General features: G+C 38.4%; 2 protein-coding genes across 3 annotated transcripts in view; both read left to right on the top strand.

The window, feature by feature from the left end:
* Window positions 1-25,587, top strand: part of ITGA1 (integrin subunit alpha 1) — a 161,219-nt gene that overhangs the window by 2,252 nt on the left and 133,380 nt on the right. Inside the window, exons 1-2 of one of the 2 annotated variants that reach the window (XM_047826687.1) lie at window positions 10,586-10,692; window positions 14,118-14,250. The exons of the other annotated variant lie outside the window; for it this stretch is intronic. Of the exons in view, the coding sequence (XP_047682643.1) occupies window positions 14,157-14,250 (94 nt within the window). The 5' untranslated portion in view covers window positions 10,586-10,692; window positions 14,118-14,156. Of the gene's footprint in view, window positions 1-10,585; window positions 10,693-14,117; window positions 14,251-25,587 lie in introns of those variants that run through there. 2 annotated transcript variants of the gene reach the window in all.
* On the top strand, window positions 10,691-12,514 carry PELO (pelota mRNA surveillance and ribosome rescue factor). The gene is made up of 2 exons (XM_047826928.1): window positions 10,691-11,598; window positions 11,895-12,514. Exons 1-2 carry the CDS (start codon window positions 10,873-10,875, stop codon window positions 12,324-12,326), a joined length of 1,158 nt encoding a protein of 385 aa, XP_047682884.1. The 5' UTR covers window positions 10,691-10,872; the 3' UTR covers window positions 12,327-12,514.

Raw genomic sequence — 25,587 nt, 5'->3', positions numbered from 1 at the left:
GCTGGTCTTCCAGTGAGTCATCATAGTGTCAGCTTTCCTGGAAACTTCTCGTCAGTTCAGAGTCCACACCTAACCTGGGGTCTCATCACCATCCCTACCAGTGCACACTCCTGTAGAGTGCTCTTGCTGCCAATCTGAACCCAACCCCTAATCTATCTTCCTAATAAGTAATTTTCATTATATCTTAGTCTTTAGTAAAACAAACAAACAAGAATACTTTGATGGTTCTTTATTGTCTTCAGATAAGATCCAAAATTCTCAACTGACCATTCAGGGTCTGCTCTAATCCAGCACCCTCTCTCTCCTACTATGCCCGTATTGGTTTCCTGTTTCTGTTGTAACAAATTGCCACAGATTAATTGGTTTAAAATAAGACAAATTTACTATCTTACAGTTCTGTAAGAAGTATCTCTAGGCTAAAGTCAAGGTGCAGACAGAGCTACATGTCTTCTGGAGGCTATCAGGGAAAATCCATTTCCTTGCCTTTTCCAGCTTCTAGAGGCCACCTGCATTCCTTAGCTTGTGGGTCCATCCTACATCTTCAAAGCCAGCAGTATAGCATCTTCAAATTTTTCTCTCTGACTGCTTCATCATCCATTTCTTTCTCTGACTCTGACCCTGTTGAGTCTTTCTTATAAAGATCCTTCTAATTACATTGGACCCACTTACGTAATGCAGGATAATCTCCCTGTCTCGAGATCGTTAATTTAATCACACATGGCAAGTCCTTTGTGCCATATAAGGTAACATTCACAGGTTCTAGGGATTAGGACATGACATCTTTGGGAGACCATTATTCTGCCTACCAAAACCCCAAAATGTACACTTCCCATGATAGCCAATCACGTTTCCTTACCTTCTCCGTAATCCTCACGCTCATTTTGATACTGTGGGTATGATCTTGTTTTATGCATGTGGAAGAGAACTCCACCTTTCCCTCCACCACCCCCTGTTGAGCCTGTGCTCAGCTTAGATCTCTGATCTTGAATCTCATGCTGTGAAATAATATGCCAGGTAGGCTACCTAAATGTGGGTTTGGGGGGCCTGGGGTGGCTTAGTGGGTTAAGCTTCCAACTTCAGCCTAAGTCATGATATCAAGGTTCAGGACTCTGTGCTGACAGCTCAGAGCCTGGAGCCTCCTTCTGATTCTGTGTCTCCCTCTGTCTCTGCTCCTTCCCCGCTCATGCTCTGTCTCTCAAAACTAAATAAGCATTAAAAAAATTTACAAATGTAGGCTTATATCACCACAACAAACCACCACCATCCCAATAAACTTCCCGTTGAATTAAGAATTGTCTTGTATTAGCTTTTAACGATATTTTAAAATGATTTGTCAACAGATTATTATTTTATGTATGTCAAAGTCCCAGCAAAAACTAGTGACACATATAAAGGATTTAACTGAAGAAAGTTTAATAAAGTGACTGTTTACAGAGGCATTTAAAGGAACTGACAAAAGATGGTGGAGCACCTAAGGACAAACAATAATGAGAAGAAAGCATCTGAAGTAACAGTGGGAAGAAAAGCCATTACTAATCCTAGGCATGAAAAGGGAGCATTGTCAGGTTGACTGTGAACTCTAGCTATGGGAGAGGGACTGTTGGACAGGAGCTAGGGCATAGGAAGAGGAATGCAGCTAGAGCCCAAACTGAAGTCCCACCAGGAGGGAGCAGGGGAAATGATTACCGCTTCTTTTCCTCCCACCCTCTCATTTCTTGCCCAACCTTTCATTGGCCATATCCAAATGGCAGAATTAAACCTCCAGGGGAAAAAGATCAAGACATACAATAACAGAGAAAAACTGGCACAACTTAATGCTGAAAGGCACATATTTATTGAGAACATATTCTGTGTGAGGCCTTGTGCCAAAAACGTTGCATATATTATTTCATTTTAATCTGAGAAACAGGAAAAAATTCAGAACTATTATCCATATATTGGAGATGAAGAAACCAAAATGCTAAGAGATTAATTTGTGCAAAGTCACACAACTAGTAAACGGCAAAGCCTGTGCTCAGCTTTGATCTCTGATCTCAGATCTCATGCTCTGAGATAATATGCCATACAGGCTATCTAAATGCAACTCCATTTCCCTCTTGCTCAACCCTCTAAATGTTAAATCCAAGCATACCTGTCTAAAAGACTTTCATAAGGACCTAATCAATGATGCAAGTCTGTTATTTTCATGACTTTTAGGTATACAGTGAAATGAGATGATGTCTACCCTACATTAATCATAACCCAAATAAGACTACTATCTCTGGATATTAAGAATATATAGAATAATGCCTAATTGAGTTATATGTCTCTCCACCCTAGAAATATTTTACTTAGCCTAAAAGCAAGGTGTCTTCCTTTGTGACTTTCTTCAGTCAAGATTTCCTATTCAAAATGAAGTCCAGAGGCACCTGAGTGGCTCATTAGAAGTGTCTGACTCTTGATTTTGGCTAAGGTCATGATCTCGTGGTCAGTCGTAGAATCTAGCTCTGCGTCTAATCCTCTGCTTGGGATTCTCTCCCTCTTTCCCTTCCCACCCCTCCCCTCTCTAAAAAGAAAAAAATATATGTGTGTGTGTGTATGAAATCCAGTGAGGTGACGGCTGAACATGGAAATCAGACACTTACTCATAACAAAGAAATGACCTCCAGTGGCACACAGTGGACTGTCAGGAATTACTGAACACGGGGAAACTCTTTAGTCATTATGATATCAGTAAAGGCAGCAATACATTCATAGGATTTTTGTTCGTTTGTTTGTTTAATACATAGGCACTGAGAGTAGGAGTGAAATATATATATATTTCACGTTTCACCAGTTTGCCTATTTGTCGTCCCTGCTGTCATGATGCTCTTTTGATGCATAAACTTGGGCACAGCTGATAACTATTGATTTTACTTCCTCAGATGGATGCTCCTTTGCATATGTGCCTCCACCTTGAACCCCAAAAACTTCTCATTAGATTTAGAACTTGCTAAATTTTCATATTCTCCTTAAAATACTTCATAAAATAGCTCATGTTTAAAACATATTCAGAAAATTAGGGATCAAAGTGCTATTCTTTACCTACACAATCCTTCTGTTGTATGAAACACAAAATAGTGTATTTGAATTCATGTTATAAAATTGAGATGAAAGATATTTGGAATTGTTGCCACAATGCTCAAATCAGAATATACTGCCTATCCAGAGTGCTCCGTGACTGGATAATTGTATTCACTCTCAAAGCAAGTACAGAAGAGTATCAAGAGATGTAAATGAGCTGAATATATTCCTGTCAAGATTATTGAGTCTCTTTTAGCTCTTCCGTTGTGCCAACTCCTCTGAAGTCTCCAGGCCTTTGCATAAGCAGTTACTCACACTGCTTGCTAACCTCAAGTCCCCACATGAATGTCATTGCCAAGAAACCCACTGGAGTATATAGGTCGCCCTCTACCAGAAACATGTAAGCCCCTGGTGCTTCTATAACATACCACATGATAGGGTAATTAAATATCTGACTGTCTGTCTTCCCAGCTTGCTATATGCTCTATGAGGGTAGACTCTTCATTATCCTTAGCATCTAAAATAATAGGCACTTGAAATCTGTTATTGAATAGACTATAGACAAAGCCATAAAATACTTAAAAGATCAGATTGTCTCTTTTTGATGCATATGTCCTTACCTGGAATATATATATCTACCCACATTTATATCTAACTGAATAAAAGACACCATCGATTGAATGATGCACCATTATTTTATGCACTACTGAGAAATAAAAGTGCTGCCATTCCAATTATAATCATTAGATTGTTAGATGCCTACTAGTTTCAGAGATGTTGAAAAGTGGGAAAATGTGCATCTGAAAATCACAAAAATAACAAACAGTAAATCTACATGGTAATTTTCTATCATTTCGTTGTATTTTTAAAAACTTTATCATAAAATTTCAAACTTACTCCTGGATACAAATGACACTCCTTCTGGATACAAAGATATGAACATTGTCCCTCTTCTTAGTTCTTTTCTATCTGATGCAAGGGATAATTGCTCCTCTGGCATCAGTAGCCTCACCAGATCCTAAGAACTGAGCTTCCTCTGAATACTCTCCCTCAGGAGAAAGGTGACAATAAAGTAAACATTGATCCAGCTGCATACAATCAATGACTAGTTTTGGCAAACCCTAAATTTTTGTCATATTGGTGGTTAGCGCTAGGGCTAACACAGATATGAAGGGACTTGATTTTTATCTAATGCCTTCTGTAATTTAAAAGGAAGATTAAAAAGTCAAGTAAGTCTTAAAAGGAGATTAAAATACATGCACTGGTTGGTGTTAAGAATTTACTTTATGTGCAAAAACATTAATATTGTTTTATCCAAACAGATCTCTATAAATACAACAAATGAGACATCTAATTTGAAAAATCATTGTAATTCAAATATTAAAAGGGGTGACAACATACGCTTTTTGCATGAATTATATGGGATCTGCTATAATAAATGCAAATTCTTAAATTTGAATAGGATATCTAACTCACATTAGAACATCAAATGATTAAGATTAATGGGGGGGACCCGAATACCTCAGTCGGTAAGCATCTGACTTCAGCTCAGGTCATGTTCTTACAGTTTGTGAGTTTGAGCCCCACATAGGGCTCTGTGCTGACAGCTCAGAGCCTGGAGCCTGCTTTGGATTCTGTCTCCCTCTCTCTCTGCCCCTCCCCCGCTTGCACTCTGTCTCTCTCTGTCTCTCTCTCAAAAATGAAATAAACATTTAAAACAATTTTAAATAAAAAAGATTAATGAACCACATATTTTATTATAAATCCTATACTCCTAATACAAATTACAGTGTACTTTTTTTTTTAATGTTTATTTATTTTTGAGAGAGAGAGACAGCATGAGCAAGGGAGGCGCAGAGAGCCAGGGAGACACAGAATCTGAAGCAGGCTCCAGTTTGAACTGTCAGCACAGAGCCCAGCACGGGGGGCTTGAACTCATGAACCGTGAGATCATGACCTGAGCCAAAGTCAGACATTCAACCAACTGAGCCACACAGACACCCCCTACTGTGTACTTTCAAAATCATTTTGTTAGGTATAATTTTAGTTTGCCAAATACTAAAGTTTGAAAACACATGGATACTGACCAGTCTTTAAAATTGTACATTTTATTGTTATATTTTTCGTAAAATGATCTTGTATAGGTATACCTACAAACAGAAACACACCCCTCATGGAGGCTTTTGTTGATAAGATTTTTGCTTATCTGGTAGGAGGTTTTATATTATTTTGTGACAACTGCAAGTAACTGCTTTTAATCACAGGAACTTTAGACAGTAACTGAGTAAAAGTTCCTTCAAAACAAACAGACAAACAAACAAACCGAAAACTTTCCCTTTTCCCCTTTTGCCTGAATTAGCTGAATACTTCTCCCAGTTGTCCTCTTAGCTTTGCTTGTGGAGGTCACATGGGCATCTCTGTAGAATCCCAGGTTAGCACATTCTCCTTACGTAAATGATTGCATTTATTATTAGATATTCATAATCAGAGCTCTGGTTTACTCTGCAAAGATCATTTTCTAAACATGCATAATAAAACTGTTATTATATATTATTTACATTTTAAGATCTTTTCCTCAGTATGATGTGTTTAAAATAATCATTTTCTTACCGAAGCATGGGTATCTCAAAAATTGAAATAGGTTTTTAGAAACTTACCTTAAGAATAATCTTCTCTTTAAAATTATAGTGACATTATAAAACAGAATGTTTTCATAATTTTAAGACACCAAAGATAGACAAGTTAAAAACTCTGTATTAAAGGAGAACTAACGATCACATATTCTTTCATATAATAACTATGATTATGTAACAGTTGCTGTGGTGAGTTTCATGAACACAGGCAAATAAAAGATAGTCTCTGTCCTTAAAGAAGTTCACACTCTGAAAAAAGCAATAGACAAGCAAGGAAGCAATGATGGGAAGAGCCTCCATGGTGCTGTAAGCAGAGGAAGGAAAAAAATTAGTAGGTATTGCAGGGAAGTTAAGTCTTGGGATGCCTGGTGGCTTAATCTTGGTTAAGTGTCCAACTTTGGCTCAGGTCATGATCTCATGGCTTGTGAGTTGGAGCCCCTCATTGGGTTTACTGCTGTAAGCTCGAACCAAGAGTGGAGCCTGCTTCAGGTTCTGTGTCTCTCTCTCTCTCTGCCTTCCCTCGCCACCCCCCCCCCCCACTTCTCTTTCTCTCTCTCTCTTAAAAATAAATAAACATTAAAAAAAAGAAAAAAGTTAAGTCTTGCAAACAAAAAAATACAAGAAACAAGAACAATTATACAGCCCCTATACTGTGCTAAGCCCAGGGTATCCAAATAAGAAATCCATCCTCAGGAGCCCATTAGCCCTGCAGCTGTCATACAAACCATTTCTAGCATTCTAACATACTATTATAATGGGAAGAAGGACTGTAATCCAATTCACCAATGAAGTGCATGAACTCATGCAGTAGGACTGACCTAAGGTTTCCCTGCAGAAGGGATACTAGTATAAATAGTGGTACCCAACAGATTATTCATCAGTCAGCTTTACTGAACCAGTTATTTTTCCAAGACTGAGTATGATCATGTTAAAGTGAGCCCTTGATCCTTGCTATGTCTGATCCAGATTTCTAGCTTCAGGTCAGGCATTCTTGGAGATTTACCATATATCTCACATGTTTATACAACTCTACAGTTAACAAGTGTCATAATCTCATTAGAATCTTATAAGGGTTATCAAATAAGAGAGGCAGGACCAATAATCTTACTTACAATTTAGACTGAAAAGTTCAGGTTTGTAAGTTAGGGGCCTTATCTAAAGTTGTTATAACCTACTAGAAAGATCATGACTCCTGTCTGCCAACTCTTGGTGTGCAAGGATGAAACTTGGTATCGATCTTTTACCACTACAGTGGGCCTTAGAAAGAATCAAATTCAAAAGGTACTATGCAAAAATGAATATTAATGTGATAGAGTGAGATTATGAGTACTGTTTCAGTCTGTTTCAGTTTTTTAAACTTTTTTGCAGCATAATCTTTACAATTAAGACAATTTTAATTATTGAATTCAATGCCCTCAATTCTTAAGAAAAAGAAACTTGAGTTTCTAAGACACTGAGGGCTGCCAAAAGTTAAGAGTAAAAACAATTGACAGGGTAAGAATTACAATCCAGGATGTTTGACTTCTAGCCCAGTTCTCTTTCTGGGACACTGGAATTACATCAAAAACAACAAATTGAAAACTTTTTTTTTTTTATTCTAGAGAGATTAATATAAATAGAAAAAATAGATATAAAGTTGCTGATATAAAGGTTTCTATTTTCAAAAAGCCAATAAATATATAATTAGAATTTAAAGTAACAAAGGTAAATGTTTTTTTCTCATGATTTTGCACATTTTGGTAAAAAAATGAAAATACCATATACTGCTATATATTACTTAACTTCTGTAACTACAGCAGCTTTAAAATAAGAGGAATTACTTTTTATATACCATTATTAGGTTAAGTGAACTATCATTAATTACAATTTTATGCCTTAAGAACTGTCTGTGATAATGTTCATATAGCTGCCACACTTCACATCTGATCCACTCAGGTTATTATTGATGTATAAGTGCCTACTATGTGCCAGGGACTTTTCAAGGGTCAGTGGAGGAGTAAAAGGATTAATCTACTCAGAGTTCAACAAGAAAGAAAAGATAGGTATTCCAATTACTATATGCATGGTTTCAGGGGCGCCTGGGTGACTCAGTCGGTTGAGCGTTCGACTTCAGCTCGGGTCATGATGTCTCGGTTCGAGGGCTCAAGACCCACTTCAGCCTCTGTGCACACAGCCCAGAGCCTGGAGCCTGCTTTGGATTCTGTGTTTCCCTCTCTACCCCTCCCCCACTTACACTCGGTCTCTCTCTCAAAGATAAATAAACATTTAAAAAATATTAAAAATATTTACATATGCAGGTTTTCAAATGTGAGGAAACATTTAAGCTGGGCTTAAAAAAGAAGTAGTATTTATGGAGGAAGGACTGAGAAGCAGTGACATTTTAAATAGAGAACATCATGAGTTAAGGGCAGCAAAGTAGACAGTTCCCAGGATGTATGGGGAACAAAAATTACTCCTGTGGTGGAATATAGGGTGCTGGAGGGGGCAAGTGGAAAATAAAGCTTGTAAAGCCAAATCATGGAGGCCCTGAACATCACAGAATTGGATTTTAATTAGTAGGGAATGAGAATTCTAAATAATTCAAAATAAAAATGTAATGATTAATCTGGAAATACTAAGTTACAACACAAAGCCTGAGAGAAAACATCTGATCATTCAAAAGTAAGCTCCAGTTACTAAAAAATAATTCTATTTCAGATCAAATAGTAATTCTATGAAAAATTTTGTAGTATGTTCACTGAAGCAAGTTTATGTTTAAAAAGACACCCCAAAGCAGTTTGCCTCATAATTTAAATAAACTCTTTAAAATAACCACAGAATTAGCAGTCAGTGTGGGTTTCCTACAGTTTTTAAATGTAGAAATATATGCGTATTTTCCTTAAGTAGAACACTGGATTTTTCTCAAGGATTATAATGGTGACCTAGGCTGGGCAGAAGGAAAAGTATGTTGAGCAGAAGAATATATATATATATATATATATATATATATATATATATATATATTAGTAATAGAAGCAAGGAAGGGACTGATGCCTTTCAAATCCTCTCAGTTGTTTCCTAAGCTGTGGGTCTTTAACTGGTAAAGGTGACAATTAAGGGGAAGTGGCAGTGGATGACAGCACATAACTTATGGTTGCAGAGATTTCAAGCATCCATAATATATATAATCTTTCACCACTGAACAGAGGAGAGGATGGAGAGTTAAGCATGTCTGAATTTAAAAGCTGGTTATGTGATCTTGAATACATTTCTTTATGTCTCTGTAATTCATTTTCTTAATCTACAAAATGAGGATAACAAATATTTATAGATGAAGATTATTAGAGTATATAGGAAAGTACCTGGTGAATATTCAATAAATGATAGCTCTTCATTAAAAACTTAACATTTATTAAGGTCCTACGGTATGCCTGCCACTGTGATTCTGTGGTTTTTAATCTTTGGCAGACTTTAGAGAGAGGTAAATTGTACTTAGAAAGGTGATCAAGGAGCAACTCAAAGTATTTATCTCTCTCCTAGTTAGGAAATCTCCGTTGGAGAGAGGCAAGCCATCTTTACACTTTAGTGTGATCAGTTCCTTACTCACTCAAAAGTCACTGGGTTTACTTGGAAGTGGAAGGAGGAAGTCTGAGTTAGAAACTGTGAGGGCACTCACTATGACAGGAAGGTGTGAAAGGAAGAGGGAAAGGAGGTTAAGAACAGAGAGGAAGAGGAGAGGCCACAAAAACAATGACTCTAATTTGTACTAGAGCTGTAGAGGGGAATTTTGTGTCCCCTTAGAATCTCTGAGGAAGATAACTGAGATGTGAAATTCAAGACTTGTGCCAGAGTCAGATTCCTCTCTTTCATCCTGGTCTCACCAGTTCAAGCTTCCCTTTCAGTACCATACACAAGTTAAGAAAGAGAATGGGAAGATATATGGTAGGACTCCTCTGCTCTCCACCCCATCTTAACCCTCAAGAAAATCTGATGGGCTTTTTCTATTTACTGATCTTGTTAAGAAGCAGTCCCCAATTCTCAACACCCCCACACCATAAAAATGCTGTGTGACTTAAGGATTTTCTTTAAAATAAATTCCATAGCCTTTCAGTCGGGTTGGTCCTACTACATCAGATTTTCTCCACTTCCCATATTCTCAGCTTTGGCAGTGATGATCCCGCCCTAAGCTTTTGCGACCCAATCCCTAACCTAAACATTTCACGGGCTATTGAGCTGCAGAAAGCGGAGACTGCCAATTTTGGAACCTGGGATTCCCAGGACATCGGGACAAGCAACTGAGAGGTCCACCCAGGGGTAAATTCCACGGATGGTTTCTTCTCTGTGTGGGGTCAGTGCTTTAACATCTGGGTTAGTCAGATCATGCAGACACGGTAACTAAGCGCAGAAAACAGCTGGGCACGTTGCTCTGAGCCCACACCCACCGTGACCAGTCGTTCTTAGAAACCGCTTCTGGAAATACCAGCTCCAAAAGGCGTGCAGCGCTTGAGTGCGGATAAGGCAGGTGCAAAGCCGAGCACATTTTAGGACCGTGGGGCCAAGTCTGCACTTTTGAGAATTCCTTTTACTTTTAGTTAAGTTTAACACTGGATTTACCCGGGGAAGAGAAGGTGTTCAGTGGCAGTTGCACGCAGCTGAAAAAAATAATTTGAACTACATATTCCTCAGATTCTGCACAAACAGTTGTGGAAGAGAAAACTTAGGAGGTCCAAGTTCAGCATTAAACGACCTGCCACCAAAGATTCCAACCCCGTTCCTCCGTCGGCTTAGTCCTCAGACGCGCTTCACGCTTAGTGCGCCTGCGCCCGCGCGAACTGTGATTTCCCCACCCCCACCCCGCCTCCACTTTGGGGACGTAAAACGTGCGCCGGGAGGCGGGACGCGGGCTACGCACGCGCGCTCATTGCATCAGCTGCTGGGTCCGTGCTGGCGGCTGGAACCGAGAAGACTGCGTTTGCTGCGGTGTCTCTCGCGCCGGTGTGGTGCCGTGCGCCCGGAAACTAAGAAAAGAAGGGCTAGAGTAAGTGTTCCCCTCGGCCGCTCGAGTCGGTACTATAGTATTTCCTTCCCGTCAGGCCAGTGGCTATAGGGACCAGACCCCGCCCCCTTCCCGGCCTAGACTCCCTTTCCCTCCCTGCCCCTTTCCCACCGGGTACCCCCTCATTTCCTCTTGTTCTGCCTGCGAATCCCCGCCAAAGTCATGAAGCTCGTGAGGAAAGACATTGAGAAAGACAATGCGGGCCAGGTGACCCTGGTCCCCGAAGAACCTGAGGACATGTGGCACACCTACAATCTAGTGCAGGTGGGCGACAGCTTGCGTGCCTCCACCATCCGCAAGGTACAGACCGAGTCCTCCACGGGCAGCGTAGGAAGCAACCGGGTCCGCACTACTCTCACTCTCTGCGTGGAGGCCATCGATTTTGACTCTCAAGCCTGCCAGCTGCGGGTTAAGGGGACCAACATCCAAGAGAATGAGTATGTCAAGATGGGGGCTTACCACACCATCGAGCTGGAGCCCAACCGCCAGTTCACGCTGGCCAAGAAACAGTGGGACAGTGTGGTTCTGGAGCGCATCGAGCAGGCCTGTGACCCAGCCTGGAGCGCAGATGTGGCGGCTGTGGTCATGCAGGAAGGCCTCGCCCATATCTGCTTAGTCACTCCCAGCATGACCCTCACTCGGGCCAAGGTGGAGGTGAACATCCCTAGGAAACGGAAAGGCAACTGTTCCCAGCATGACCGGGCCTTGGAGCGATTCTACGAACAGGTGGTCCAGGGTATCCAGCGCCACATAAACTTTGATGTTGTGAAGTGCATCCTGGTGGCCAGCCCAGGATTCGTGAGGGAGCAGTTCTGCGACTACATGTTTCAACAAGCAGTGAAGACCGACAACAAAGTGCTCCTGGAAAACCGGTCCAAATTCCTTCAGGTAAAACAGTCTTATCCAAGGGTAATTAAGAATGGGCAGAGGGATTTGTATAAACTACTCTTAGGTTTTAGGACTGGGAAAAGTACAAGAGGAGAAAGTGTTTACTGGACTGTGATTTTAAGTGAGCTAATGAAATGAAAAAGAGAATTGTTAAATAGGGTATTTACACAGTAAACTTTGCTTTAAGTTCTCAAACTTAATAAAGTTTTATTAGTGCTTTTGGCTTTATGTCATTGCAAACTGATTAATGGGTACTCTAAGATTGTTTTGCCTAACTTTCATAATTGTGATTCCAGGTACATGCCTCCTCTGGACACAAGTACTCCCTGAAAGAGGCCCTTTGTGACCCTTCTGTAGCTAGCCGCCTTTCAGACACTAAAGCCGCTGGGGAAGTAAAGGCTTTGGATGACTTCTATAAAATGTTACAACATGAACCTGACCGAGCTTTTTATGGACTCAAGCAGGTAGAGAAGGCCAATGAGGCTATGGCAATCGACACATTGCTCATCAGTGATGAGCTTTTCAGGCACCAGGATGTAGCCACACGGAGCCGATATGTGAAGCTGGTGGACAGTGTGAAAGAGAATGCGGGCACTGTTAGGATATTCTCTAGTCTTCATGTATCTGGAGAACAGCTCAGTCAGTTGACTGGAGTGGCTGCCATTCTCCGCTTCCCTGTCCCTGAACTCTCTGACCAAGAGGATGATTCCAGTTCTGAGGAAGATTAATGATTGGAACTTCTGACTTAGACAATCTGTGTCTCCATTGTTACATTTCCTTAGCATCCTGGCAGAAAGCTGCAAGGCACTTTGTGATTCTTACAGGAATTTTTCATGTCTTTAGTCACACTAGGTATTGTGTGATTGGCAGGACATGTATTCAAACCAAACAATAAATTAAAAGGAAATAATCTCCACGTACTACCATCTTTATTAAATAGGATAATTTATATAGAAACTGTGAGTTATTTGCAGTACTCAAAAAGCATTTTGTGTATTTAATAAGAGTACCTATATATTCTTTGGGATAGATCATAAAATCTCAGATGTTTTTCCCTTGTTCTTTAGGAAAAGCTGTTTAGTATTTCATTATCCTCAGTTATACTGTTTATCTTAATTCTACATAGTGTTCTTGCGCTGTTTAATGATCCCTTTCTGCACTTTTTTAAGTTTTAAATTTGCTATTTTAAGTGATGGCCAAATAATTGTAGACTTTTCTAGAAAACAAATTTAAAGTGGTATTTTTCTTAAGAAACTTCTTAAGCTCTTGGTGAATTTTTGTTGTTGTTGTTACAATTAATATTTGCTTTGGAGGACCATGTAGTTACTTTGGGATCATAGAGCTTTGACCTGCTAGGGATTTCAAGATAAGCTATTCGAAGTATTTTTATTTTTAAAATGCAATTAAAGTGTGTGATTTACTTGTTATGTGGCTAATTAGTGCCAAAGCTGAAAGTAGTCCCCAGTCTAGACTCCCATTTCTTTGCGCTACCACACTATGTATTTAGTTGGCTTATCATAAATATGCATAGTGCTGTCTTATATTTCTATGTGGCATTAGTCTGTGCTTGCACATTCTTATTGGACTTTCCCTAGACCTTAAGTTGGGGTGAGAACACCTGTTCAGAAAGTTTGGTTAAGTCACATCTTTAGTAGTATGTGGTAGCTGACTTGTAGTCCAATACTTTTTACTGTAATGATGGAATTTCTGCAAATACCTGACTTTAAAGTATTACTTTCATTAAGTATCTTTGATGCGCATTTTTAAGAATTAGGAAGGGCCTTGGAGTGTAATTGCATCCTGACCTTTTACAAACCTCAGCCTTAGCAAAATAATTAGGAAAGTCACTATAAAGAAAAGATAATAATTCAGTTTGCAACTGATGGGTATCTACTTCAAGTACAGATACTAAGTAAATTGTTGCTTGTCCTTTTTGTCTCTGGGCCTTTCTCCTGGGATAGATCCCAGGTTGGGATTTTTTCATAATTTCTGACTAATGTGAGCTTTTTTTTTTTTTTTATCTGTAATTAGGAATAGACACCTCCATGTACTTTAAAATTACATTGTTACATATCTACCTCCTAATCTAAAAATAATTCGGATTGTGATTATGTCAGTGGATATTTAACTTTAAAATATATGAAAAACATGTTATTGAATCATTTGGTAGTATAGAAAGAAATTGCTAAGACTTTTAATGTCTTATTTAATGTCTGATTGATAATGACTCATATTCTCAGTAAGAATTTAAAGATTTGGGGCATATATTACTCTCATAATCTATGCCGTATTGGTTATTCCTAGGTCTGTTATCTACAATGATAGAAATCAGGAGAAATAAAACCTACCCATAAATCTGACCAATACATTTTAGGTCATAGGTTCTCAAACTAGCTGGTTGTTAGCCTGACCTTGAGAGCTTTTGAAACTCAATACCCAGACTGGATCCCAGGCTAAATAACCTTCACCCTAGAAGTGATGTTTTGTTTTGTTGTGTTTTGTTTTGATTTAATCCCCAGGTGATTCCATTGGGTATCAATGCTGAGAACCATTGATTCATGTCTTGCTATTGGTCTATGGACCACCAGCAGACTGGACCCAGGACCCTGAGAGCTTGTGGGAAAATAGAGTCCAGGACCTACTCTGGACCTTGTGAGTTTCAATCTGTATTTTAACATCTCCAGTTGATTACTGTGTATAATATAATCTGATAAACATAGGCAATAGTTTATTCTCCCTGTGCTAATAAATCTATGGCTGGGGTTGCCAGATACGGAGAAAAACATTTGAATTTTGTTTTGTTTTGTTTTTATTTTTGTTTTTAAAACATTTGAGTTTCAAGGTCTTTCAAGAGAGTTAATTGGCCAATATTCAGCCTAACTATCAATAAGACTTTTCAAAATAAAAGCATATATTTTTGTCTGTAAAGTGCTTAAAATATCTTCAAAAATTTCTATTTTTTAAAATTTACATTTTATACCATTATCAAGAATATAAACATATATGTATAGGGTGAACTATCAAAATAGTGATAGTATATGTAGTAAGCAGTAAAACTTTTTTGTTTATTTTAATAAAATAAATGGGCTTTGTAGAAGTGAAAAAAGTAGTGATAGCATATAGAATTTAAAAATTATAATTTATTTGTTACTATTCTCTAAAAAGCAAAATGAATGATAAGTCTTGGAAATCATATATAGTAGTTTAATTCTAATTGCTATTCATTAACAGGGAATAACTGGTTACAAATGGAAACATACCTCTCAATGAAATTTTGTACTGTAAATTTCCTTTTACCATCAGGCACTTACAAGCAAAGATTTGCTGCCCCTCCTGGACACAATAAATAAGTTTGCAGAATGTTTCATTTTACTCTAGATATTATATATATATATATATATATATATATATATATATATATATTCTGCTATTCCTGGTCCCCCATTTATATGTTAAGTATTTCGCTAATTTTATGTCTGGATTATTGATTCTGGATTTCATTTTCATTACCCTCTTACATACAAGTTGGATCTTTTCCCTCCCAGATGTCATTAGATTAGCTTTGTAAAGCTAATTTTCCTTTATCTCTACCTATTTTCTGTTATTAATTTTATTTTCCTTTTTTAATCCCTGTGACCAGTTCTCTTAACCTCTAATTATCTTTAACAAAAGTGACTCATAATTTCTGCAATTCATGTATTTCTGGAACTGAAATATTCTTCATTGCTGAAAATAAAAGTACACAGATGAATTATATATATGTGAATTCCCCAAAGTAAAGCTGTTAGTTGGGAAAGAAGTATTGTGCTTTTAAATCCAATGGTTTCCCAAGCAAATAAGATTGAATGTTTGTGTTCAGTTCCAGAATATGTTGAATTGCATGTTGAATAGGGGTTTCTGAGGTGATTCTCAGGGTTTGAGGAGAAAGAAACCCTTTTGCCTATGGTCAGAGCTTAGAAATGGAGCATCTATATTTATATTACACCAGTCATTGAGGGTGATACATTTAATTTTATCCATTTGTTTTTAGTGCCTACTTTGATCCAAGCACTTAGCTGGGTTTAGGAAAGACAACATGTAAACAAATCACTGTTACAAAAGTAACATAGAAACTGTAAGAGGGCACAGTGTTGGAAGGGGTCACTTTCAGGATGAACTTTATAGAACTAGAGCCAGTAACTTTACGTAAAATAGTGAGAAGAAACCTGGAGAGGTTATCAGAAGGAGGAGAAGGGTAAGTGTGCTAATCACATTAGACCCTCCATGCCACAATAAAGAGTGGGTTTGACAATAATGAGAAACCACTGACAGGTTTAGGCGGGAGAATGGTATGGTAAACTTTGCATTTCAGAAATGTAACTGTTCAGCAGTATCAAGGATGAATTGGAAGAGGCAAGAAGACTGGTTAAGAGAATGCAGAGTAGAAAAATCCCCAGGGAAAACAATGTTGGTGTGAACAAGGACAGTAACAATAATCTGTGAAATAAGGAAGGAAAAGAAGTCAGTAGGCAATATGAAGAGATAGTATCAAAAGGACATGGGCTGCAGTTGTTCAGAGTTGAAGAGTAGACTGTAGGGGTAAGTCAAACTTTTTTTTTTTTTTTAATGTAAGAGCAATAATGGCAAAATTAAAACAAAAACAGGAAATCTAGGAAGAAAGGCTAGCTTGCACGGAAAAACAGTTCAGTTTTGAATCTAGAAGGTGGCTGCAGGACATCTAAAATGCTCTTGGATGCTCACATCCTCACTCCCTTCAGGTTTTTGCTAAAATGTCATCTCAGTGAGGTCTTCCAAGCCCTTCTTTATCTTATTCTTTTCTATAATGCTTATTTCATTTAGTTTTCTTATACGTCTATCATGTAAGCTCCATAAGGACAGAGACTATTGTCTGTTAGGTTCATTCTAATGCTAAGAATGCTCTCTAACAGACAGCAGAGGCTCAAAAACTTCGGGGGTAAATGAATGAATGAATTCATTCAGTCCCTTAATTAAGAAGGTCCCTTAGTCAATTGTGCTCACAGGTCTAAAGTTCAGGAAAAAGCAGTTGGCTGAGGTTAATGTTACAGGATTTGTCAGCGTATAAGTAAACCTGAAATCAGAGAAAAAAAAAAAAGTGAGCTAACAAATTAGTAAAGCTAAGAAAAAAAGGCCAGAGACAAAAGCATAGGCAAATAGATATTTAATCTGTTTAAATAAATGCTCCTTGACTCCATTATCTATTGAAATCATTCAAAGCAGAGGTGTTTCCTGTATTTCAATAATATGGTCAAATAATCCTTTTTCTCCTATTGCGCTCTGTAGTATTCTAGAGATACACACATAGAAGAGCCAAAGTGTTTATTTCATAGAAGTTGAGTTTTAAAATTTCTTAAGATAAAAATTCTAAATTTGGGGGCTAAAGCCAAATTACTTTTGTATATGATTTTTAAGTGGGTCTTAATATACATTCATTTACAGATTTAGTATATGAAAGTTCCAGTTAAAAAAAAGATGTGTTAGGGGATCAAAGTTGAATTTATTAAGAGATTTTTTTCAAGATTACCATAGCACAGAAATTATTACCAAGTTCTATCTCTTTCAGGCCAGGTTTGTAGCAGTGTTACTGCTATTGGACCCTTAGCCCGTGGGCTCCTGTCCTAACATGGCATCTTTGATTTCCATCACTATACTTCCTTTTTTACTCCCTGCAAAAAAGGCCACAAGTGGCAGAACTGTGGCATAAATTTTGCAACATTTTTTATACTTATACTTATTTTAGAAATTGATTTTGACCTGCCCATAATTTTCTTGTAAATATTTTTTAGTAAAATGAATTTCCAAGTAGTGAAGAGCAAAAAGTGAGGATTTGAAGGGCAACTAAAAAATGAATCACAATTTCAGATGAAGTTTTCAGAACCCTAAATAAAAGTTGTCTTCATATTGATGTCAGTATATTGAAGCTTTGTGCAGAGCCTCAGTGTATGGATTCTAAGAGATTTAGTATTTTAGACAAGTGCTTTTTGAGATTTTCTTCATACATTATGTGTACTGCTGATCAACTGGGACTTTAGAAGTTTAGTGCAAAAGTGTCACTGAAAATTCATAATGGTTTCTAAAGGAGTTGAGATGCAAGTATAATATTTGTGTGTATTAAGGATGCCTTACTTAGAAGAGACTCAAAAGTCAACAGTGCAGTTGGTTAAGATGTTGGGAAATAAGATCTATAGTAATGGTCTTGGAATTTAGTAAGAACCATCTGAGGACTTACTTAACGTAGTCTTCAGGTAGTGGGTAAATGTCTCTAAAAATGAAAAATAAATTGGCCGATTTCAGTAAGGAGCTAGTTAGATGAAGAAGAAAAGCATTGACAAAAGATACTTGTTAAGCTGAAGTAGAAATGATAAAGTCTCATTTGTCATTTTTCTTTATATACCAAGAATTCTTCCTTTTTAGGAGGTGTTTGATATATAGCATCACCATCTGTATTTTCATCCGTGTTTTAGAATGTGCTTTATAGATTTCTGAGTATAATAATTTGTAAGATAGTCCATTTATATAGCAGTATTTAATTTCTCTATTTTAAGAAACATGTCAGTATATTCTGTTGTGATAAATAACACTGGGAAGCAAACTGGGATATTGTGAATTTGTTCACTTAAATTGAGGTGAAAATCCTGCATTTACTCGAGGAAAATCTATTTCTGTGTGTAATACTGTGGTTAAAAATGAATTTCAGGCTATCGTTTTTGGTCCTGATAGTGAATATTTCAATTCTGTAATAAGTAGTATCAACATAGGAAAGGTGCCAGTTACTAAAGATTGTGACATTTATGATAAATTGTGGGGACTTGAAGTGCTGTCTTCAGTTCCCTTTCTTCAGCCTTTAACATTGCCCACTTTAAAATCCCATCACTTGGGCATTGAAGAGGGCATCTTTTGGGATGAGCACTGGGTGTTGTATGGAAACCAATTTGACAATAAATTACATATATTAAAAAAAAATAAAAATAAATAAATAAAATCCCATCACTTAGAACACCAGTGTAACAGAAATGTGCCTGTTTTCTATATAGTAGGAGAGTTAAAGGACTTAAAGCTTATTTCAGTTTAGGGAGCCACATTAGGTTCAGAACACCCAAGCCTGAGAGAGCAATATCTGCTAGGCTGCAAACACAAGAGAAAAATGTCTTTGCAGACACATTGCCTGGCCATGCGCAGGGTTGGCTCCACTGTCCCAAACCCAGGAATGGACAACGTATTACATGTTTACTAAGGGCCAGGTCTACGGTAAAGTACTTTAGAATGAATTATTTAATTATTTTAAGAGTCCTCTGGGAAAGATTTTTGTCATTATTTTCAGATAAACTGAAATTAAAGGAGGTTAAATCATTTGCCCAAAATCACATAGCTAGTGGGTGTGAAGAGGTGCCTGATCAAGCAATACCCTAAAAAATGCAAGAATGCCAGTTCATTTTCTATTTGGAGTAGGTCAGATGTGCCTAGAAATAGAAAAACTATTTGATAACACTGAATTTTATTGGCCAAAGTTTATATGTTTTTTATTTACCTACCACAATTATTTTTCATCTCTTCATAAATACCAGGAACTCAACCTATGGCAATCTATCTAGAATATGAGAATCAGAAAGTGTATAGAAACTGTTGCAAGCGTATGTATTAAACCAAGCCCCTCAAGCCTTTACTTAGCATCTATTATTATCTCACACCTAGTTTTAGCAAGCTTGTTTTTAAAAACATTTTTAAACCTATGTTAATTCACTCATTTATTTATACATTTACTAAGCATCTTAAGTAGCAGGAACTATGCTACTCTTGGGTGTGCAAAAATTAATTAGGAATTTTTCCCTGCCTTTAATCAGCAAATTAAATATGAGGGAGAGATGATGACATGTGGCCAAGCTGACAGGGAGGTGACAGCTCAGGTGGCTCCTGAAGCCCCATCAGAAGAAAAAAAGTCTAGGGCTTAGAGTATCTCACTGGGACCTGAGGACATTACTATGCCATAGCGACTGACGTTCATATGGAAGAAAACACTGAATTACACTCAGTGTATTCTGTCAAAGAAATCAAGGAAATATAGTGTCTTCCGTAAGTATTTTCCTCCAAAATTATTAAAAGACCGTGGTACTTAAAAAAAAAATCTTTAGCTACCTATTAAACCTAGAATGACAGTTCCAGATAACCAGACTTTAAAGATGAATTCTCCTTAAGGGAAAACTAATCCAATAGATCTTAGTTGTAAAATTTATCAGAGATGGGAGGTCCTCGGAGTTCAAGTCCAAGTTCCAGAAGTTTTATGTCTGGAATTTTTCATCAAGTCCTAGTGTAAACATTGACTAGAACTTTTTGTTTGACACTGTTGTAAAAAATTGCTCTGTGAATATAAGACATATTTTAATCTTGTGTTTCACCTCATTGATCCTGTGACCATAATTTGTATTTTGTTTTTCTTTTCCAAGTGTACTGTTGGCAGTGGTATGAGTCACTGGGGGGGGGGGGGGTGGTGGCGTTTGAGGTGGAGGAGAGGAAGATTGAAAAGACATTGCAAAAAAGGGTGCGGGAGCCTGGGTGGCTTAGTTGGTGGAACACCCAACTCTTGATTTCAGCTCAGGTCATGATCCCAGAGCCGTGGGGTCAAGTCCCAAGTTGGGCTCTATACTCAGCTATGATTCTCTCTCCCTCTGCCCACCCCCTCTCTCTAAAATTAAAAAAAAAAAAAAAATTGCAGGACATGCCTCTAAATCATTTAGAATCATAAAGGTTAATGCTGTGAGGAACCTTATATATCATCTGACCCACTCACTCCATGATATAGATGTAACTGAGGCCCAGAGAACGTTGGTAACTTGTTCAAAGTCACATGAACAGGAGTTTTTCATAGGGTCCACATTCCTGTTTGATCCATCCTGTTCCTATTTCTTACCCACTTTTATTGTCACCAATGCTTATTGGAAGGTGGTTGGGGTTGAGAAACAAGGGACAAAGTGGGATCTTAGAATGCTTTAAACCCTTCTTATTTATCAAATAACTTCATATGGGGCAAGGCAATTTCTCTCTCAGCAGCATCATTCAGACCCAAATTTAGCTTTGAAGTTCAGTTATTCACTCCTTAGAGGAGAGTCTTATGCTAGAGAAAGACTCTGCCTCCTGCCTTTCTTCTTTTGAGAAGCATTTCATTCTTCTGACAACCATTTACTAAGTACCTGCCATGTGCCAAGCACTCTGCTAGCCCCCAGCAATACGAGATGGGTAGAGAAGGTCGCAGTCCCTGTACAGAAAAGCCAGTCAGTAAACAAGCTATTGTAGCCCCGCAGTAGGTGCAGGAATAAATGTGGAGGAATGTAGGTGCACAGAGGGTGCTCTTAACTCAGCCTGGCTTCACTAAGGAGCTGCTATCTGAACTTAAAGTGATCAATTCCAGAAATCACATTGATCTTCCATTATTCTCTAGAGAGATGAGGCAAAGGAAACTGAGAGCATTTCTCTTTGAAAGCCTCTCAAATTTATTTGGTACCTTTTTCTTCTTCAACGTAGTGGTCCCTGTAATCCCTAAGCCCTCTAGATGTTAAATATTTATAGTGAAGAGTCAACAAACCTAAGAAGAAGAAACATCATGGAGGAAGGAGATTACATCACCTCCTAACCTCAAAACTGAGTGAAAACTGTACAAGTGGTATGAGAAATACGGATTAGGGACCATGACTGAAACAACTTTGAGATTCTGGGACCTTTATATCTTCCACGTTTTTGTTATCTCCTGTTTCTCTGTCACAAGCAACAGCAAATCAGTTAATCCGGAAAAGTGAGTTTGTTTTTCTGAGAACAGAAAAGAAAGGGATGGTGAGAGGGGGAGCATGGGACGTTATGTCCTACTCCACAGCCATTCTTGGAAAAGAGGATGTCTAGGAGAGAGAGGGTGACGGCAGCTACCTCAGGGAAAAGAAATCTGACTGCTGGGCCAGCTGTCAAGAAAGAAGTAACAGCTTGCTTGGGCTTGCGGGGAGGGCCCAGAGACCGGACAGTAGGAAGACCCGCTAGAGTCTTTATTCAGCATTTTATCCTCAGCTAAAAATTCAGGAAACTCCCTTAATAAATGGCAACAACTTCTCTCTTAAGTAGTGCATTTCACTAAATGGCCGACATGGATGGGGTGTGGTAGAAAGAAAGGAAGTTTTCTGCAGATGAGAGAAAAGAACAATATATGAGCAAGAATGACTCTGGGAACAGTTCTCTGACCCTTTGTATGGTATTCTCAGCTGGGTTAAAGGAACTGGAATAACATGTGGAATGTGGGGAAGTCGGAAGGGCTGAGAGGCAAAATTATCTACCTCATTAAATGTAGTCGTATTTTTAAAAATAATTAGTCTGTTATCACTGAGACTTGGATAGTAAATTTCTCATTCTGGGCCTAACTCCTTGCCTAGAACTTAACAGAGCTTAATTAAGTGTTAGAATGTCTCTTGTCTTTCTGGAAATCATTTCACCCACATCCCTAACTCCCATACTTGCACTAAGTCTCAACAAAATATAGTGAGGAATGGGGTGAGTAGACAGGAAATACAGAGAAAGGCAAGACCTTTTGGTAATGCTTTGTTGTGGGTTTAAAGCTCTTAGATTTACATTTGATGCCTGGGTTCACATATATCCTAGGTGAATTAGAAATTTTGTCAGAATCAAGAGTGCAGTACAACCAGATTTTATAGTTGAGACTATGAAAAGGATGTTGCATACTAAAAATTACAATGTAATTTGCATACTATTTGCTATAGTTACTGAAGAGTATATATAAGCATTTGCAAGCACGTTGCATTTGTGAATAACCAAAATGAATCACGGCAGAAGAAATCATCTCAGAGGACTCTGTGGCTGTGGGAGGGCAAACATGAGAACTAGCCTGTGAGTCAGGAGATCAGGATGTGCCCAGGCCCTACCATTAGGTTGTGTGACTTGAGGAAATCATTTCATTCTTTTGAGCCTCTGTTTTTTCATCAATAGAATAAGAAAAGACAAGTGGTCCTTGATTTCATAGTCACTCTTGCAGATCTCTGATTCTACTTAGTACAGTAGCAATAAGTGCTTGTTATTTTTAAAAGTTGTGTCTTTCCAGCAAAATAAATCTTCAGTGATTCTCAGGTTTAGAAAGAATCTATTTTGCACCATATTCCAAAAGCTGCCAAGTTTTGGGTTTGGCTGACTGCTAAAGAGAGCTGCCTCTAGGAGCAAATTCCAGAGCTGAGGGTCATTTATTTGGAATGCTTTGCCAAATAGTCCCATATTTTCAAAGTTGTTGGGGCCTTTAAACTGGAGCATCAGAGGAGAAACAGTTGTTTAAAACATTTTTTTCAATAGGTGCACAAAAATTTTGAAGTTTACAAATATTTTCGAATAGTTTGCGACATACCAATGGCATGCCAGGCTGCATAATCCTGCCACTTTCCTCCTTGTTATTTTCCTTCCCTATCAACTGCTTGCTGTCCCAGAGAACTGGACAATGAGAAAACACAGGTCTTTGTTTCTTCTGGAATGTTCTTTCTGTTTGGCCAGTGGTTCTCAAACTAGGCTACCCATCAAAATCAATTAGGGAGTTTTAAAATCACACTAATGACTGGGTCCCACCCCAAGACGATTAAGTCAGAATACTTGGGAAAGGACCCCAGGCATGCGTGCATTGAAAAAGCCCCCCAGCAGGTGTTTCTTATCTGCAGCCTTGTGAAACCAAGGCATCATTCACCAGGTAAGCCAGTTGTCTTTAATATGTTCTGTGGCCGCAATACCAGTCAGCTGCCTGGCTCAGAAAAAGACATGGGGCACAGAGAAAAATGTGAAATTGTAGATTAATTATCTCCACTACTGAAAAGGCAACTTCAGAAAGTTGATGAGGGGATTTCTTTGGCTTTAGCGCCTAATTGTGGGATCTATCTATACCTTTGTGTATTGACTTGCTATAATAAAATCCACAATTGGGACTAATGTTGACCATTTTGTGAATATTTATTGATGCCTTTTACATGTGCATATGTTGTTAGGTATAGTGGGAGAAGGTACAAAAAAGTAGAGAACTGCTTCCTAGTTATTGAAGGAGGGAACTTATAAATCTTGTGATGCAAGAATTATGTAAGACAGAACCAAGACTGAAAAATCATATATTGTACAGAGAGTAAAAGCTAAAATTGTTGATAACAGGAAGATATCACTGTTGGCTAGACTCACCTGGGAAAACGGTATCTGAGTATGGGCCACCTCCTGAATGTCTTCTTTCACTCGGTTGGCAGGCAGCAGTGGTCAGAACATTGGCCCTGAACTAGAAAATCTTTATCACAAACGAGCTCTGTGACCTTGGGCAAGTTATGTTATCTTTATGATCCTCAAATTTAGATTTATGAGCTTCAACCTGTAAAATGGGAAAAATGATAAAACTTTCCTTATTGAGTTGCAAGGCATAAGCGATATGATTTAATAAAAATACCTGGAAATTATTAAGAGCTGTATTTAACTTAGTTTAATTCCTCCTTCCTACTGCATCTTTTTACCATATGTATTACCTGGGCACCAGATCAGCTGTGGAGGTTTAATGCAAAGGAAATGCCTCATGTCCTTTCCTATAGTAAATCCCTACCATCTGTGAAAGATGGTGTTAAAACCAGAAAAAGTGGATTCACTTCCTCTAGAGCTATCCTCAACAAGAGATGGGCTAGCCAGATCATGCCTGGCCTTCATAATATTTTCATTTCTTCCATTTCAGATACATATGCATGTCCCACCTTAGTGCACAGACAATGAAGGCGAAAACCTCACTTTTGTAACTGTTAGAAGCCAATAAAGAAGAGGAACACAGAAAAGCACGTTTCAGTTTTGAAGTTCATGCCAGGAATGGTAACTCCTCAAGGCTACCACTATGCACATGCAGAGAATGCTAACTACCCAGCGAGGCAGTCCCGTCTCTGTCTGCAGGAACCATAGCAGCTATGCAGTCCTGTGATGCTTGGGCTGGTTCTCTAGCAGCCATGACACATCATTAGTACTTCCAATCAAGTTAAACTAATGCTAATTCTTAGGTTAAACAATGTATTGTGTTTCCTCCATTTAAGCACCTTAATTCCTATGGTACATATTCATTATTTGAATATCATTCTTCAAGTGCTCTGCTTTATCTGGGGATTTCAGCCACGCATAAGTTAAAAACAAACCACAGTTCTCTTACGATTTCTAAGTCAGTTGCAAACAACAGAAAGCAGTTCTGATAATGTAAATAATAGTGGAAGATTTTGGAAGATGAGGAAACTCAGGAAGAAAGAGAGGAAGCCACTGTCAAACCCCTGCTACAGAAATTGTCTGTGTAGGATAATGCAGCTGATGAAATTGCCACCCCCAGACAGCCACCACAAATCCACTGGACTTAAACCTCAACCAGAGCTTCACAGAATAATCTCTAGTGGACAGGCACAACATATGGGTTGTTCACAGGTCACATGTCCACAATCTGTGGATCAGAAGGCAGGATAAAGGGCTATTGTACATTTCCATCCCCATCCCCTATGTACCCTGGAAACCTGTCCCTTTCCTCCGCTAGGAAGAGTGTGTTGAGAGCCAAAACAAAAAAATATCCACTAACCATTGCAGAACAGTGGAAGTAAGAGAACAAACATCTAGTAAATCCCTTACCAAGGCAGCTGCTATACTGGTGGTAGGGCTACAGGCCCTGCAGCCAGACTGGGATTGTTCAAACCCTAGCCCAGCCACTTGCTGGAATAAGCAGCCCCTTTGCTGGTGCTGAGCCTAGAACCTATGCCAGTCTGACTTGGGGCTGAGGCTCCATCATCAGTTCACTCATTCTGGTTAGATAATTTTTTAATCCTTATGTTCTGCATCAGAACAAAGATGCCAGTTTGATAGGAAAATCTTAGCATCCTTTTCAGGGTTCATGTCTGCTTAGAAAACAAAATCACCAAATCATGTAAGTTAGTTGTATAATTGACACATTTTTCCCCT

The sequence above is a fragment of the Prionailurus viverrinus genome, chromosome A1 (assembly GCF_022837055.1).
Source record: "Prionailurus viverrinus isolate Anna chromosome A1, UM_Priviv_1.0, whole genome shotgun sequence".
NCBI classification, from domain to species: domain Eukaryota; kingdom Metazoa; phylum Chordata; class Mammalia; order Carnivora; family Felidae; genus Prionailurus; species Prionailurus viverrinus.
Note: the sequence above shows the minus strand (reverse complement) of the source record. Positions and strands in the feature narration are given on the sequence as shown.